Source organism: Poecilia reticulata, chromosome 17, assembly GCF_904066995.2.
Source record: "Poecilia reticulata chromosome 17, P_reticulata-male-v2, whole genome shotgun sequence".
Lineage (NCBI taxonomy): Eukaryota > Metazoa > Chordata > Actinopteri > Cyprinodontiformes > Poeciliidae > Poecilia > Poecilia reticulata.
Window position 1 is genome coordinate 23,334,122 of NC_088846.1, and position 18,577 is coordinate 23,352,698.

At 40.8% G+C, this 18,577-nt stretch overlaps 1 protein-coding gene across 14 annotated transcripts in view; it reads left to right on the plus strand.

The window, feature by feature from the left end:
* The window catches only part of epb41l3b (erythrocyte membrane protein band 4.1-like 3b), a 67,427-nt gene that overhangs the window by 36,708 nt on the left and 12,142 nt on the right, over positions 1–18,577 (plus strand). For 5 of the 14 annotated variants that reach the window (XM_081598677.1, XM_081598675.1, XM_081598674.1 and 2 more), the window contains 13 exons: positions 379–423; positions 934–1,086; positions 1,780–1,877; positions 3,088–3,263; positions 4,215–4,411; positions 4,710–5,300; positions 8,903–8,956; positions 10,784–10,819; positions 12,560–12,757; positions 15,019–15,066; positions 15,382–15,978; positions 16,974–17,006; positions 17,322–17,387. In XM_081598677.1, coding sequence (XP_081454803.1) covers positions 379–423; positions 934–1,086; positions 1,780–1,877; positions 3,088–3,263; positions 4,215–4,411; positions 4,710–5,300; positions 8,903–8,956; positions 10,784–10,819; positions 12,560–12,757; positions 15,019–15,066; positions 15,382–15,978; positions 16,974–17,006; positions 17,322–17,387 — 2,292 coding nt within the window. Of the gene's footprint in view, positions 1–378; positions 424–933; positions 1,087–1,779; positions 1,878–3,087; positions 3,264–4,214; positions 4,412–4,709; positions 5,301–8,902; positions 8,957–10,783; positions 10,820–11,134; positions 11,201–12,559; positions 12,758–15,018; positions 15,067–15,381; positions 15,979–16,973; positions 17,007–17,321; positions 17,388–18,577 lie in introns of all 14 variants that reach the window. The other 9 variants (XM_081598687.1, XM_081598678.1, XM_081598681.1 and 6 more) reach the window with 9 other exon arrangements.

Here is an 18,577-nt window from a genome sequence, read left to right on the forward strand (position 1 = left end):
CACACCGTTCGCCTCACTGCCGTCTCTGTGGGTTTGCCTGAGCAGATCTGGAGCCCAGCTTGACTTTTTTTTTATTTTATTTTTTTATTCTTTTACTGTTTGTCTTCCACCAGCATCAAAAGCAGCTTCAGAACAACAGGCAGGAAAGAGAGAGAGCATAAAACGGATTATCAAAAAGAGCTTTGAAAGTCAGAATGGGCCTGTGAGTGAGCGATGCGGGATGAGATGACAGAGATGAGGAAGTGGCTTTGATCGAACTGAATAGACGTCGGGGATCAGCGCCGCCTCTGTTAGTTACAGTTTTGATACACAAGAAAATATGTACATATCAGAAGAGCTTCCTCTTTTGTCTTCTCTCCTCTCTCACGAAATGCAAAGTTGGTAGGGAATCTCTATGAGAGCTTGGCTCCAGCTGAGGGAGAGGTAAGAGGCCGCTTTCCATGTGCTTACACTACCTGAGTGAGTGTGTTTTCCACTTGTGCATGGCTCCTCACAACACAACCCACTTATCACTCGAGATTGGTTGCTCCCACTTCGGATCCCTCGTTGGATTCAGCCAGCCATTTCACGCTTGTACAGTGAAGAGCATCATCTTTATTTTTTTCCTAAAATCCTTCACTGCTGCCGGTCGGCGCCCCTCCAGCCGCCATTTAGTGTCGCCGCCGCGTGCATAGAGGAGATTAGAGAACCTCACGCCTGACTCCGCTCCATGCCTGCCTGCTCAACCCCCCTGTCATCACCACAAACCTTTTTTTTTTACATTTCCACTTTGTCCTGCTGTGACGCCTGAACACTTCCTGTACATACCAAAGAGTTTATGAAAGTTTATTTGCTGTGGGTTACAGAGGGGAGTGATGCAGTTGGGTGGATTTTCCTCCAGCCTCCTGAAACAGACGTGTGCTCATGTCTTTTCTCAACGTGTCGTTGTCGCAGGACTCTGAGGGCGTAGAGATCATGCTGGGAGTTTGTGCGAGCGGCCTCCTCATCTACAGAGACCGGCTGCGGATCAACAGGTTCGCATGGCCCAAAATCCTCAAGATCTCCTACAAGAGGAACAACTTTTACATCAAAATCCGACCCGGCGAGGTAAAAGCCGTAACAGACTACTAAAGTCATCCATGATTCCTCAGGAAATTTAAACCCAGAGGTTCTTAAAATGTGAAAATTTGGGTGAAACGGAAACTACTCTGTCAAACATTCTAGAAATCACATTATAGAAATGTTAATGTTTCATAATTTATCACAGTTTGCCTCTTTAATCATTAAGTGTTGAATTGGGACGTTGAATTTGAAGGTAGGGCTTTGTTGACATGGTTAAAGAGAAAGTTAAACTACCATAGTGCTGCAACTACCAATCATTTTAATAATGAAATATTCTGACGATTAGTCAATTAATCGAATAAAAAAATCGTGGCATTCTGCAGGTTTTTCATTTAACAATTTAACCACTTTTTGTACAAAAAGGGGTGAAACATCATTTGAGTCGTGGGTCAAGTATGTTTGCAGAAAAACTAGACTTTTTTTTATCTTAAATGCAAACAGTGTATATATTTTGTTCAGTTTGGGCATAATTACAGCTCTGCAAATGTTCTTTTTGCAAATGGCATTCTTTGCAGTCTGTACACCAACGATTAATTGATTACTAAATTTGTTAACAATGAATTCAATGATCTATTAATCACGATTAATCAGTTCATGTAATATGATTAGGGAATATTCTTCAAGGTTTTAATGAAGATGAAAACAAGAAGTTTGTATTTTTTGTGGTCTCTGTTGCAGTTTGAGCAGTTTGAAAGTACGATTGGTTTCAAGCTCCCAAACCATCGCGCTGCCAAAAGGCTATGGAAGGTCTGCGTGGAGCACCACACCTTCTTCAGGTAGCAGTTTACTTCTGGTTAAAAACTATTTGCAAAACCTGCCTTATCTGTAGCGTCTTGGTAAAAATGTCTTTACCACTTGAACGCTGTCGCATTGCAACAGAAAACTCCTGCTTTTCTATTGAGATTTTATGAAATAGATCAACACAAAAACTCCAGTTTGTTCATGTGAACGATAAATTTTCTTCCCGTTCCAGGGTTATTGGTGGAGTACCGCAGGGCTCTGTGCTTGGATCAGTTTAATTACTATATGTTTTCACTGTTATGCTGATGATACTCAGATATATCTACATATAAATCCTGATGAATCCAAAGTTTTAGGTAGATTACATGCAGGTGTGGAAAACATTAACACCTGGATGACATTAAACTTGATTTGCATTAAATTGGCCTTCGATAATAAAGTAGAAAACCTTTTTTGTTATTTTTGACCAGAATATGTCATTTTAGTCCCATAATAAACACATTTCTAGGATTTCCTTTTTCCATTCTTGGAATATTGTTAAGATTAGAAATATCCTGTACAGGAGTCATACTGAAGAACTAGTTCATGCATTTGCTACTCCAAGACTAGACTTCTATATTTCTTTGCTATCTTGTGAAAAGTTTCTATTTAAGGAAACCCTGATAATTTGATACCCCTAAATGAAGAACAAACATACATGATTCGTACGCAGAGCAGCTCCATTTATGCTGAGAAAAAATCTGGCCTTTTGAAAGCATTTACTTGCAGTGGATGTTTTATTTAGGGGTATCAGAGTACAGTAGATTTAATCCAGAGGTGCAGCACAGATTTTTATGCACATATTGTTGTGGTATGTTACATAAAATCCCAATAAAATACGCTGAACTTTGAAAAATGATACATTTCGAGGCACGTTGAGTTTTAAATATGAATAAAGTAAAATGACATTAATTCTCTCTGTGCAGTATTAAATTTGAGGGAGCCAAGCCTGCTTTGCACTTTCCTGCTTGTGTCACTGTACTGGATTTCCTTCCTGTGAAGCAGAGACTCTGCTGAGCCTCGTCGTAGTTCATGATGTAAAGTTGCTGCTTCAAGCTAAAATGCGTTCTCTCGAGTCATTTGGCGTAGCGAAGTCAGCCTGGGGGCTCCCTGGAGACGCATTTAAATGAGCGCTTTTACTGCCGTGGCTCAAATCGGTGTTTTATTTCTGGTCTGACTAATGCGCTTGTTTGTAACTTGTCACAGGCTCGTGTCTCCTGAGGCGCCGCCGAAGAAGTTCCTCAGCCTCGGCTCCAAGTTTCGCTACAGCGGCAGAACCCAGGCCCAGACACGGAGAGCCAGCGCGCAGATCGCCAGGCCGGCACCGCTGTTTGAGCGCTCCTCCAGCAAACGCTACAACATGTCCCGCAGCTTAGACGGAGGTCAGATTGTCCTGCCTGCAAACTCTGCATTCAGGCTCGGTCTGAGTTTGTTACTGCGTCTGTGCAGCGTGGCATGGAGGTGAACGACCCTCTGCTGAGGTCTGAAGGAAGAAGCCTTCCTCAACTTCCTCTTGAGCAAAGGTGTTCAAAGTGAGGCTCGGGGGCCATTTGGGGCCGCTGGACTAATTTTGTGCGGCCCTCCTGCCCCCGGCCACAAAAGTAACACAAATTAGGACAAAACTACAACTACTGACATGTTTCACCCAAATCTGCTTTTAATGCAGTATTAAAAGGCAGCAAATGTTTTTAAAATGAAGACTGACCTAGATCCTGTTTAGATGAAGTATTTTTTCAGTTTTCTTCAATCCAGATGAAAATAATAAGAAAATTGGATGCCTTTCATTTAACAAAGAAAAACTATTTGAAGTTTTGGATCTACAATCTCATTCCTACAAAAAAAAATTCTGATTACCTTATTTGTTGAATTAAATATTGTTAAGCAAGTAAAAAAAAACAACAACTCAATTTTTGGTGTTTCAATTTTTAAAATGCATTTTTGGCCCACATGATGAAAAGTACATTGATTTTTAATGCTGTAACTTTAAAAATTACTTAGATATTCTGATTTTAGAGTTTACATAGATAAATTTAACTGAACTCATCAGCACTAAAAAATCACTTTGTTACATTTGTTCAATGTAGAAAACTTAGTTTTTTTAAAAAAGAACTTCTACAATAAATATGTCTTAATGACATTCTAATTTATGAAAAGAAACCAGGATGTTTTAGATCACTAATATCTTTCATGTTTATGTTCGTGTACAAAACTTCTTTCTTTTTCTTTTTTTTTTTTTTGTTGCTAAAAGTAAACGTGAGTCTTTGTTTCTTTAAAACTGTCGTAGTCCCAGATAATCCCAGATTAAAGGCAGTCTCCTCCGTCTTTCTCCTCAGCTCCCATCACGGAGAACCATGAGACTCCCTTGAAGGGCAGCGCCGCAGACGGGGCGCCCAAAGTCATCGCCAAGGAGGACATCATCACCACGGTAACGACAGAGAAGAAGGCGGAGGAGGAGAATGCGGAGCAGGAGGATGCGCAGGAAGTTGCCGCGGAGACCGCCTCCACGACGCCGCTCAGACACGACACGAAGGTAAAGATTTGTCCAAAGGCTCTCACCGAGACGTGTACTCAGACTTCCTGTTTTTTCTTGCTTCCTGTTTATTTGTTTCTTTATTACTTTGTTGAAGGCTGATGTAAAACTCCCAGTTGCTTTCAGCCTAACCCTCTGCAGTAGTCAGGCTTCTCATCCTTTGTCCGCTTTACTAATTCGCTTTTCTTTTCTTGTCCTTCCTTTGACCCTCACATTTTACTCGTGTGTGCTCATGCGTGTCCCCCTCACCGCCTCCTTCCCCCCTTCGCTTCTCTCCATCCACACATACATTATCCAGCTCCCCCTCCCTGCGTACGCCAGCGACCCGCTGCGCTCCGAACTCTCCCTCCCATCATCCCCCATCTCCTCGACCAAAGTGCGGCGGCGGCGCAGGGAGAGCGGCCGTAAGCGGGCGTCGTCAGTCAGCCCGGCCAAGAGCGGCGGCGGCTGCCGGCGGCGGCAGGCCCACGCCGACCGCAAGGCCGCCCTGCTGGAGGAGCAGGCGCTGCTGCTGTCTGCCCGCAAGCAGCGCCTGGAGCGGGGTGGGCGGCGGGGCGCCGGCGGCACGCTCTTCTCCTTCTCCCTGCACCTGCCCGACCTGTCCTCCGTCCTGGACGAGGACGGCTACATCACCTTCCCCGATCTGTCCGAGATGCGCTTCGTCCCGGAGTGCGCGCAGAACTTCCTCCCCATCAAGTCGCCGTCCCTCATCCCCTGCTTCCTCTTCATTTTCTTCTTCCTGCTCACCACTTCCTTCTCAGTCCCCTACGCCCTCACCCTGTCCTTCCCGCTGGCGCTCTGCCTCTGCTACCTGGAGCCCAAGGCAGCCTCCCTGACCGCCTCCATAGCCCAGGGCTACCATGACCATGACAGTTCAGAGGAAGAGGAGGTGTGTGTTCCAGCTGACCCCAGAGTGACCTTTTCACACCTGATTCTGCCCCGTAATCGTTCAGATCCGACCTGGACATCGTGTGTGTCCCAGTGTCTGTCAGTCTCCTACTTTCAGAGCCTCATCTCTGCTGTCTCATCCTGTTGAAACCATCACACATCACTCACGCCAACAGAGATGAACCTGCAAGTCTCGCCATCTCATTTCTGATTGGCTGCCTCACCGTGACGAGAGGGTTAGACACAAACACGGGATTGTTTTACCGGCGTCAAATTTAGTTTGTCACGATCGTGAGCTGTGTTTCCATCAGACCATAACAATGTGTAAATTGGAGTTATGAAAATAAATGTATGCCAATTTAAAAGAAATTCACAGTTTTCGATAAAAAGGTTTGGCGTTAGGATGAGGATGAGTCACTGTTGCAAATTTTTTAAAATGGCAGCTTTGATTCTTACAAGAGAGTCGCCCTTGTGACTCTATCAGTGACATCATCCATTAGCTAGTTAGTAGCTGTTTCCATTGACCATAAAATTGCTCAAATTGGATTTACTGAAGTAAATTAGCTTAATGCAAAGACCACCTTTTCATAAAACGCTTTTGAGCTAGGATGAGGCGGTTTTTCTGCCATGTGGAAATTTATGGTTTTCGCAAACCTCCACAGAAACGTTTTTATTCGCATCACGCCAATTTGTACACAGCGTTGAACAATGTGTGCAGCCGGCTCCACTAGAGCTCCCACAGTATCGCACAGTCCATAAAACGTGCCATTCAAATGTTTTGAAGTCATAACTCTTCTACAATTTCCCCAAAACGACGCTCCCAAGTAGTCGGGGTTTGTGGCTCCAGTGCCTGAATAAGACACTGATGTCTCCTCTGATGGATGATGAGCGACTGAATTATTTATGTATCTCATGCAAGTGTTTACGTCCATGATTTTAGCGACTTACTGTGTGCAGTATCTTGCTTCCGTGTCATTTTAATAGAAACACCGTGATTGCAAAATAGTTTTTTCAACATCAGAATATAAAAAACTTTGCGCACATTTGTGATGGAAACGCAGCTACTGAAGAGACGGTTTTCAGTTGAGGAGAGTTGGATTTTTAGAAGCGACCTTTCGTTATTTAGAGATGAATCTTCCTATAACTTGGTTTCTTTGTGCCTAACCCATCTCAATTTTAACGCATCTTCTCCCAATTTCTGACTAATCCTGTTCAGCGAGAGCTCAGAAAACGGCAACATCATGTAAAAACATTCAAACACCCTGAATGTTTTCACATTTCTGCTTCTTCATGTTGCAGCCGGAAATTATTAAGTATTTTATTGGGAATTTCTGTGACCAACGCAAAGTTGTAGAAAAATTTAATTCCTTTTTTAAATAAGAAAATAAACATTTATTTCCTAAAATGTAGTAAAATTTATTTTTTTTAGTGAATGCTTGGTCATTTGTAGGTAAAAAATACTTTTAACATCAACCAAAGCTCAGCTCTTTCTGCTTGAAGGAGCAGAAATAGCTGTGTAGCACTGATTATTGTTTTGATTATCTGACCAATAATAGAATAACATATGTTTCTTAATAGAAGATTTTTATTATTATTGTACAGAATTTGAACCAGGTGAAACTAAAAATGCCACTTAAAGAGTTCTGGATAGAACATATCTACAAAAAAAGAAGATTTTTTATCTTAAAAGCAAAATGTACATATATATATATATATATATATATATATATATATATATATATATATATATATATTGCAGTTTTAGTTTAATTACTGATCTGAATGCGTTATTCTGTCAGAAAATTTTAATTTTGTTGCATATATACTCCATTTATTAACTATACTAGTTGATGGTTACTTTAATTATCGATCCTTCAAATATCTAGAACGTAGATTGGAGTCTGTTCATGTATTTGAATGAAAGAGTCAAAGTTCAGACCTATATCTAACCAATGTTCACAGATGCTCTCTATGCAGTCTGCCTGAGTTCAAGCTGTTTGGCAAGTAAAAATGCACGCCACACTTTTCAGATATTATCGTAAAACATTTGAAAAATTATACCTTCCGCTTCACAATTTTGCAAACTTCGTGTTGGTCTACATGTATAGCTTTGTAAAACACCACATTTAACCGTCACTTAACATCATTTCTCCGCTCGGTCTCCCTGCATCTCTTTCCAACTCAACCGAAGCTGCACACTTTTAAAATCCATCACTTTCATCACGTTTCTGTTGATTATCGCTGTTAGGATGTGTTATTTCACATCCAGCAGCTCGCTTTGAAACACTTAATGAAGTGATGCAGGGAGACGAGGATCGCCAGCTGCCTCCACATCACCGCCATGTTGACATGCATGGAGAGGAGGGGGAGGGCCTGAAAGTCGGGCGACTGCACAGCCACGAAATCTGCTCATCAAATCTGATGACGAGCTTCCTTCTGATACCGTGACTTACTGCAAATTATCCACAGGTGTACGCAGTGCTGATGAAAATTTTGCAGGCAGTCATCAATGGCAGTGAAACCTAAAATAACTTGGTCTTGATTTATTTATTTTTTTTCCAGAGTGGAAAGGTGATGCAACAAATAATTATAACCGTTTTTAAACCCAAAATTAGGTAAATCGGCCCACAGGGTCACGTCTGCACATGAGTGGTTAAAAATGGTCGCCCCACTGATGGGGCGTCGCGAGATTTTCAGACAAAATAAAATTGGTATCAGTAAAAACTAAAATCGGCAGGTCAGCCGTATTTAAAAGCCAAACTAGTTCAATCAGTGACATTCATTAGGGCACGACTCCTTCACTTTTAAAAAATTCAAAATGCATTCAGTTGTGTGCCAGAAGAGTCTCACTCCCCATGAATATGTGTTTTTATTCTCAATGCATTTCAAGCTGCGACATCAAAACAGCCACTTTTACATGTCGTTTTGCCCGACATGCAGGCGGCAGCGTTGTTTATTCCAGGCTCCATATACGAACGACTGATCGTGGATATTTAGCTTTCTTATCAAGATTCAATAGATTTTTTTATGCAAGCTAAGAACAAAAGTGTTTATCAGTTCTTTTCATAATAGGGTTTTGAAACAGAAATCAAAAGACACCATTTTTTTCCTTTCACATAAAACTTCAGCTGTTATATTCAACAACAGCCCAACTCTGTCATCCTGAAAGTTTCATTTAATTCTTTAACCATTGAAATTGTTTGCTGGGTCACCAGTCCACCCTGTAAAAACAACAGTTCAAAATGCTTCTTTATAAATTTAGAGATGGGTGCATGTAAACTTCTAATCTGTAGTTCAAGGTTGCAACCTCTTCAGCACAAATTGAGCGACAGTCCACTTTCCGATCAGCTTCCTCTGAGTCTGTTCTGCTTGCTTTGTTTCTCTTTTTTTGTTGTTTTGTTTTTCTTTTTGTTGTTGTTTTTGGTCAGTTTCAGACTTTAGCTGTGGTCCTTGTCTGACATCAGTGACATCATCTGACAGCCTCTCATGTGTGGCAGCAACAAATCTGTGTTGATTATAAATGTAGTTTTTTTTTACAAGTTGGGTCCTTCTTCTTTTTCTCGTTTGCATCTCGGAATGTTTTGCTTTGGTCTGCAATCGCAGACCGACAGCGAACGTACGGACTTTGCCTGTGATGGAGAGATGACCGCCACAGAGGTTTGTATGTCAAAAAGAGAGTTAAAAAAAAAAAGCAAAATAAGGTCACTCTCAAATGGTTGGTCTGCACGTCTTAGTTCTTGTTTTTGCTTTTAATATTACTGTTTTTGCACTTCCTTATTTTTAAGTATCTTCCTTTTTTGTAAGTTCTTTTAGTTTCATTTCACTGATCTGTGGGCCTTTCCTTTATGATGCAATTCCTTTTAAAGTGCATTATACCATGAACTATAATTAGTTTTACGATAAAATCAAACTTTTCTTCTAAATCATCAGTTTTTGCCAACTAAAATGTGAAATGCATTTAGCAGAAAACCATTTATAGCAGCCGGGATGATTTCTGTTGCTTTGTTTGGATTTTTGTTTATTTCAACGCAACAAATTGTTACGTGGCTCAATAGGGGTTCAAGTTGTAGCATGTTTTACTCGTTACACGGTTTTTCCACTCACTGTGAGATGTTATTTAAAGATAATAAAAGTTTTCACAGTGTCCCCTTTAGCTAATGGAAATTTGAGGGAAAGATTGTTTAAGCTTGTTGAAAGTAATTTACTTTAATTCTCCTGCTTTGTTTTGTTTGCACTAAATCCAGCCAAATTACAAGTTACAGCCTCATTCTGTAATAAAATGGCACAAGTAAAAAAATAATAAAAAATTACTATCTAAAAAAAATGCTTTGTTTTTGGTTTAAAAGAAAAAGCAAAGATGCATACAACAAATTAAATTATCACATTTATTTTCTTTTAAAATTTTAAGTTGTAGAAATTAGAAGTAAGTAAATAAATAGGCAGATGCACCTTTTTTCTAACAGTCTGAAGTCAAATCGGACCAAAACGTTTTAGGTCAGTTAGAGTCGGAGGCGCCTTATGGATATTATCGGAGCCGCATCCCCAACAGGCATAAACCGCACAAATATGATACAGGAACACATATGGCACAGAAACAGCAGATCTGACCCACATGACCCTCAGTTTTGAGAAAATACACTAAATAATAAAGACAGAAATGCAAAACTTGCCCATGTGATCCACAGGAGGATGAGGATGGAGATTTCCAGGTTCAGGCGATGTGTCTGAGACTTGGAGGAGGTGGTGAACGATTTGACTGGATGTAACGGTTTAAATCTCCCAGCCTGGTGTGACGCTGGGGAAGAGCGCGGCAGGCGTCACGGTCAGTCAGTGGAGAAGTGATGGGGTGTCCTGGCAGCGCTTCAATTCCTAAACAGAAAAAATATACAAAACTTGTAAAAGCGCTGGCGGACCGTGCACAAGATAAAAAGTTCATGCGGGATCCAAAACTGCATTTTTAGCTAGCTTCATTGCTTATTCATGTTTAGCTTACAGAAGGAGCTCCAAACGGACCAAAAACCTTCAGGTTTGGGACAAACAGGTTTCCATTTTTGGCTACTGGTTAGAATCGGCGAAATTATTTCTATTTGCTAATTGTCACAATATTGACAGAAAAAATACATCAGGAGGAACTGGTGCACTTTTATGATAGTGATAGAAATAATTTTGGTAAATTTGTGATTAACTTCAGGCAGTGAGGAAGTGTCTTTTTATTCAGTGTATGTAAACTTCTGGTTTTACCCGCACCTGACTTTATGCAGCTCGGTTTCGTGTCCGTTTTAAAAGTGAAACGTGGCTGAAGGCGGAGCTTTAAGACCTTAACAGCCAGACGTGTGTTTGTTGTGTTTCATGTCTGAAAAACAGATTCTTTATTCCCTTTAATTCTTTATTTTCTGTCTATTTTCTGATTTAACGATCCACCTCGCCCCTCGGCTTTCTGCCTCCTCTCACCTTCTCTCTTCTCTCCGTTTTCCTTGCCGTCAGTCGGAAGCCGATGAAGACTCCGAGATGCGGACTCAGGTACACCGGGGTCGCTGTGGGACCCCGCTGGGTGACTGGAACCAAAATCAGCTTTCACTCATTGGTTTTCCTTCCTTTCTGCTTTGGTTTTCCTCAAACAGCCAACTAATTGTCCATTTCGTCTGGGTTATCATTCAGCCACACCCAAGAGTCGGATTTTATCCTCTTTAAGTTGTTTATTTTTGGCATGATTGTTTTACCCACATTACATTTTAGTTACTCCCATGCAGCAGAAGCCAAAGCTCCCATTTTTTCCAAATAAGAGTTGAGCTGCAGCGCCTAACATCTCCTTTGCTCTTTCTCTGTCTTTTGCAGTATAGTTTCATAAGACGAGCAAAAGGGGAAAATGTTTTTATCAGGCACAGTAATCTGATGCTAGAGGTTGGTAAGAAACGGAGCGCATCTGAAATATGCATGCAGGTGCTTTTAAGGAATTAAAAATACTTCTGATGAGCGGACAAATCAGAGCGTTGCATACGGTTTTCTTGACTGCAGTTTGAAGTAGCTGCTGCTGTGTTCTTTCAGACTCTTTTAAAACAAATAATAAAACTAAACTGGAGTAGGTTTGTTTTGAGATGTGGGAGTGTTGTGCTTAAATGCAAAGCATGAAACCTTTTTTTCCAACTTTTTTTCTCTGAGTTGGTTTTAAATGCTTCTAAGCATTTAAGTTTATATTTTTGTGTTTAAAGGCTGTGCAGAGCCTTTAAAATCACTTCCCTCATAGTAACAATGTGTGTGTGTGTGTGTGTGTATTTGTGGTGCAAGTCTGCAGAAATCAGGGTTCCTACACGGTCTGGGAAAAACCCAGAATTTAACTTTTAATAAGATGAGGGAGAATAAATGTATATTTTCACTTTCTTCAAAAGCTCATCATCCGTCTGTCGATCATCCATTCATGTGTCTACTCATCCATCCATCGCTTCATCATCCCTTTATCCATCCATTCACTAGATGGTTGTTCATCCATTCATTCCTGTATGCATTCATTCATTCATCCATTTGCATATCAACACTGCAAAAACAAAATTTTACCCAAGTATTTTTGGTCTAGTTTCTACTGCAAATATCTTGGTTCACTTTTAAAAAAATACAAACTAACTTGAAATAAGTTAGTTTTTTGCATGCAAAGTAACTGTTAAGCAATATATAGGAGTTTGTTTCAAGTAAATATTAATTTCATATTGTTTTGTTTTTAAAAGTGCTAGTTCCACTGACAGATTATTTAACATTTTCCCATTTTATAAGTTATAAAATCTACCAGCTGAAGAAGTACTTTTATCAATTTAAGGAATTATTGACTTAAACTCTTATGTTTTTTTCTGAAAAGTTACATGCAAGATAGTTTTGTCTTATTTCATGTGTACCAAGATATTTGTAGTAGAAACTAGACAAAAATACTTGGTAAGATTTAGTGTTTTTGCAGTGTATCCTTCCATCCGTCATCCATCCATCTGCTTGTTAATGCGGCGGTCTTTCTGTCTGTCCATCTGTCTGTCCCCCAGTTCTTCCACTCTGTCTCACTGTAGAAATTTCTGCCAAAATCTCATATTGAGCTTTCGTGTTTCGTACTACGTTCTTAAAACATTGTAGCGTTTTGACATGAACGTGTGTAGGAACCCAGAGGAAAGCGGATTTTTCTGCTTCGTACCTCGTTTGGAGATACGAGCTGCTGTTGCGTATATAAAGCTTGACTCGTCCCCTCCCTTCCTTCCTCCCTGTGCTGCGGTTCGTTGGCCGCAGGACTCCGAGCCTCCGCCCGAGGTGGTCAAGCACCAGACCAACATCAGCGAGCTGAAGCGCTCCTTCCTGGAGACCGGTAGCAATGGCGGCGGCAGCGCTCCAGGTCTGACGGAGTGGGAGAAGAGGCTGTCGTCGTCGCCTCTGCGCTCGCCCAGATCGGACGAAGCCCCGATGATTGAGCCGCTGGAGCTGCAGGACGTAAGCTGCAGCCGTGGCGACGGCATGTCTGTGTGGGGCGCGGCGTCAGCGAACAACGTCTTTAGTGAAATAAAGCAGCAGGAATCTTCGCTGAGTATATTTTAGGGTGGCGGCCTCAGATTTATGGGAGTGTAAATCTATCTGGCATCAGAATCCGTCTGTTTTCCGAGAGTTTTTATTCACTGTAAAAACACAAAATCTAGTGCAAACATTTTTAATACACTTGAAATAAGACAAACTAACTTACAAATAACTTTTCAGCAGCTTGTTTTAACCAAATAATTCCCTAATGTCTATGAAAGAAATGCTAGTCTTTGTCAGTAGAGCAAAAAGTTTTAACTTATAACATGAGTAAATGTCTTGTTCCATTGGCAGGTTATTCAACTTAAAACTAGCCCTTTTTATTAATACTATAGCTCAGTTTGTGTAGATCTTTCTTTGAAATGCAGTTATTTGCATCAAGTCCTGCTAATGATAATAATTTAATGCTAATATTTTAAAATCTGAAGTGTTTCTATTAAGTATTATCCATAAAGCTGATAACACGCTTATTTTAATTTTTCTATTTTTTTGTACTGCAGTTCTCATAAAATTCTGACTTTATTCTCGTAATTTGAACAAAAGCCTCGTCTTGGCCCCAATAATTGTAAAATCAACCTGAATTCAAAGTCAAAATAAAGTTGTAAAACAAGATGGCCGCCTTGACCGTGCTGACGTCACTCTGAACGACGGGAACCCGATGACAGTTTGTGGGGGGGCGGGTTCCAGATTTTCCACAAATTAAATCTTCAAAAGCTCGACTCATTGCCCAGCCCCAAAGCTAAATCTTTAACACAAAGTTTAACACACATTTGAGTGTTTTTGGATTCTGGTGTCTCTTTGTAGGGATGTAGCTGCCGGTTCGACCAGCCGTCCGTCTGTTTGACTTTAGGGCCGATCTAGACTCAAATTATCAGCTGGTCTGTCGGGTTTTGCTTCGAAGTATTAGTTTCTGAACAATGGGACGTGCAGCCCATATGGGCGGAGCGCGGCATTATTGATTATGCTTCTGTTGACCGTTTGACAAAAGAGCTCCGAATTTCTTTCATTGCTTTGTTTGGATGGTATTTTTTCCACCTTTCAGAGGCTTTCTGTAGAAACTGATGGTTTGCCCCAGAAATCTCGACTTGGACTCAGTAAAGGCCGCAAACGGCAGAGGAGAAACTGACGGTTTGGGGTTAAATGATGGTTTTTCACAGATTTCTCTGTGGAGTTGCTGGTATTTTCAGATTTACAACATTTTGGACACATTTAGACTTTCTTTTACAATAAAGTGCTTTTAAGTTCTTGCGCATATTTATTTAGACGCATCTTATTTGCTTTATTTAAAAACCATCCAGTTGGTAGCTGTGTTAAAAGTGAGAGAAACGCAGTTCAACTTTCAACAGTTTTCATCACAGTTTGTTGTTTTAAACCTTTCGGTTATGGCCCAGATGGTAGATCTGGGCAAGTTTGGGCAAATATCTGTCACTTCAGTATTAATGAAGATAAAAACGCATCAGCCTCCTCTGACTGGATGTTCTCGTTTTTCTCATTTTGAACAGACTGACAGATTTAGACGTCTGTCCTCTGTTATCTATACTTCAGGAAAACAAAAGTCAAGAATTTCTAATGAAGTTTCTGGAATAACGAGATTAAAAAATATTTTTTCACATGAGATATTTTTCCAACACTGAATAAAAATTCTCACATCACAGGTTTTATATATTTTAAGGTTTCTTAAATGTTTTAACATTGTGTGGTGTTTTTTTTGTTTTGTTTTTTTTACAGTGTTCCTTAACGATATAATTCACTTTGCACTTTGTGTTTTCAGTTAAATTACTGATTTTGTCACATTATCTCATCAGCAATTGGTTGGCATATGAATTTGTCAACTGTTAAAGTCTCTAATCTAATATCGGCAATAAGTTTCACATTTTGACTAAAATCGACTGAAAAAAGAGAATAGAGCTCCAACTTAAAAAAAAAAAAGAGTTAATTTGTTACATAAAATCGAATTAAGTTTGCCAATCTTAATTTATTTACCTTTGTCTAACATGACAAATTGATTAACCTAATATATTTACTTGGGTAAACTTAATTAGATTACTTGTAACAAAAGCTGGATAATCTTTCTTCCTTAAGTGCAGATCTAATAGCGCCTCTGGTGGAGATTTAAACCCCGAATGTTTCCCATTTGATTTGAATGTTGTCAAACTTTTTGTATTTCTGTTTCCTTTCAGGCGAAAGATGAGCAGACGCAGCAGGAGGCGGGACCTATAGACACTGTGGTGAGCTGCTTCTTGTTTCTGGGCGTTTTGGACGTTTCTTCGTGTTGCTGTGTCTTTCCAGCTCCACAAGTATGTAGATCCTGCTGAATGATTTTAATCAGTGAATTAATCTGATGTGAAAGTAAATCTGAACTCCCAACCGTTCTGATCAGATGAAGTTAATTATATTTTTATTATTTGAAAGGTAAATTGTATCCGGATACTTGTGGAGCTCTTGTTTGTGTTTGTGCGTCCGCCTGGTTCTCGTTGTGTGACGCCTTCTCTCCTTTTAACCTGAGCCGTTCCTTTTTTCCAACGAGTGGAGTTTCTCCCCAGGCGGCGGCGGGATTTCTGGTGAAATACGTGGCGGATAGCGTCGTGACAGACGGGGCCACCTCCTCGGGGCCCCACGGCATTAGCCTGTCCACCACCATGGACGACGACGTCTTCGTGGACGGGACCCTGAGGGAGGAGGCGGGGGGCAAAACCCCAGACTCCCAAGAGGAAGAGGCATCGGACAAGTCAGCGACGAAGGTCAGCCCTGGAGCTGTGAGACAGGAAGTGTCGCAGGCCATCAGCGACAAGAAAGGCACGCTCATCATCTTTAAGCAGGCGGAGAACAAAGAAGATGAAGAAATGAGCGAAAAAGAAGGACTGGCGGAAACCGACGGCAACGAGGAGCAGAAACGCCAAGCTTCGCGAAAAGCTGAGATTAAAAATGGCGACGTGAGTCAGACTAGAGGCGTTGACTCGCCGAAGAAAGCGATGGCGTCATGGATTTCTGAGGAGAAGGTGGAGAGTTCAGAGGTCGTCGGCGTATTTGCGAAGGAAGTGGAAGAGCTGAAGACTTTGGATGAGCTGCAGCAGAAAGCCGAAGGAATCCAGCCGAAGTCGAGTCCGACTCACGTTACGGTTTCTGCGTCCTTAGCTGTGGTACTGTATGAAAACCCAAAGCAAACCGCCCTCCATGCCCCGCCCACCCACATCCCCCCCATCGACGCATCGGTTTAACAGAACAACCCAGCATGGCTAATAATCCTCAGGAGGCTAACCGCCACTTTCTGTTGCTCGTTTTTTAACCTAGAGTCTTTTTTTAAGGTTTGTTTTGCATTTTATTGAGCAGCTTTCCATGCTTGAGCAGCTCTCTCCCATCGATGAGGAACCTGCCAGGAGCACTGACCGACTTTTGTTTGTTTTTGTTTTTTTTTTTTTTTTCAGCTAAATCATTCCTTCTTCTCATTTCCCTTAAAGGTTGCCTTCCTAGTAGCGGTGCACCGATTGCGGTTTACTGGCCAATTTACCTTTAAAAATCCCGACCTGCTGACTCGAATTTTGGCCAGTAATTTCTTTTTTTATCAGAATATATATGTATATACATATAGTCACAAAGTCGCTAACTTAGCAACACTGAAGTGACTGTTGTTAACTGCAGACATGACGTGCATGTTTGCATGCTTGCAGGCATGTCATCTTCTGCTCTCACCGGGATCACAAGCGGACAGCGGCTGATTTTTAGAGCTTTGCTGCAGTAGATAAGATCAGCTTCACATGTACATGTCGGCCGATCTCCCAAAATATGTTTCAGCTGGCCGATAAATTGGTGCACCTCTACTTCATAGCTCCAGTTGTAGTTTTTCCCACCACACCCTCCAAAATCCCCTCCTCTCCCCTGAAGGACAGGTCATTAATCTATTGTATGGATCTACCTGAAAAATCAGTGAAATGTTTCCAGTGGATTCTGAATCCAGATTTTGTGCTTCATATTGGTTTTCCATATGTATGGAAGCACATATTTCCATACAATCAGCTGCCTTCATATCTTTATTTTCCCTCCTGTTCTGACCTGTTGCTGTTCTCTGTGATGTTTTGCTGTCCTTTCTTTACCTTTCCTCTCTGTCTTTTGTGTTCACTCGTCGCTGTTTCACCAGTCTGCGCCTGGATGGGTTTCTCCCTCTCACAAGGTGAACGCCGGCTCTCTGGATCATGACAGTGCCTTGCAAAACTACGAGAAGTTATGTGTAACACACGGTGGTGGCAGCATCCTGCTGTGGGAATACGATCACACTTTTAAAAATCAAACGTTCAGGATTTCTTTCACCTCTCTGCTTCATAAGCATCTCGACTTTTGCAAGGCCTGCATCTTCATTGTGTCCTTGAAGATGAACTAATTCAACGTTTTCTTCTCTTCTCTTCTTATCAGGAGTGATGAGAATCAAGACTGTGATGTTTGAAGTTGTGATGCAAAGCGTAACCAATGGTGCGTCTGTCGTTCGCAGGCATCAGCTGACCAGGAGAAGGCGGTAGTCGTTACTGAAAACGAAGCCGAGTCCCCAAAACCAAAGGTCAGTTTTGAGCGCTGCAGCCTTCGGCTTAGTTTGCGGTGTTAAAACAGTCAGAAATTATTGATCATAAATGTTTGTTTTTATGTTTTCACCAAACTGCACCACTCCTGCTTCTGCATGAGGACTCCTGGATTCTTGCAAATATAACTTTCAAACTCAACCATGCATGCAGCTTCAGTAGTTTAAGGAGCAGTGGAAGAGAAACCAGTCATAAAATATTAAAAGCTTTTGTTTTTACCAAGAAACTAAGACTTATTCTTAGTCTACACCTATTTCATTTTAGAACTCCTCAAAAATCTGAATGGTAACGAGTTTTAAAGGAATTTCAGCTGCTCCAACACGCCATGTTTACTCCGCTACAAGCAGAGGAGAAAGTGTTCTAGTCTGGATTAGCCTGCAGTGTTCTGCAGATGGGGTTATTTCATTGCGAAACCGATTTTACAGACTTGAAACTGGACTGTGCAATTATTAGATTTGAACAATCCAAGCCTGGAAATATTTCCAACACCGATGCTTCTGTTTGAGTTTGAATACTGTGAGATGGGAAGAGCAGGAATGTTTGACTTTTTGAGTATTTTTAGAAGGTTTTAGAAGAAGCACCTTTTAAAAGAGACAAATTTATTACCAAACGTTGAATTTTCCCTGCCAGTAGCTTGTTTCAGGGATTAAAATGAAAGAGCCCAAATCGCCGTATTCATTTTGGGAAAGTGTGTAAATACCAAAACATTGAATTCTGTTGTTGGGTGAAACTTACAGATTATTGTAAAACGTTAAAGGTGAGGAACCGTCACAGAAAAGGAATCGCTTCACATTCCAAGCCAAAATAAACCCCCGACTTGAGTCTAATTTGATTTTATTAATTTCTTAAGGTTTTTTTTTTTTGTAATTTATGAAGCTCTTAATTTTAAATTAATAGTTGTTTCTGAGGTTTAAGATGTCAAACCTTCACCAAAGTTTTGCTTTTGTTGTTGTTGCCCTGAAGTTTTAGAGAGGTGATTTGAGGGAAGATGGTGTTGAACATTTCATCCTGTATCAGTTTATTTCCAATACTTTTTTTGTTGTTTACAACAGAAGGACAAAATTAACCCCCTGCTGTCTGCGTCTGACTAAATTTATTCCTCATTTTAAATATGTTTCGTAATGTAATCACTGAAAGGAAAAGCCCAGTCGGACGTCTTGTCTTTCTTTTA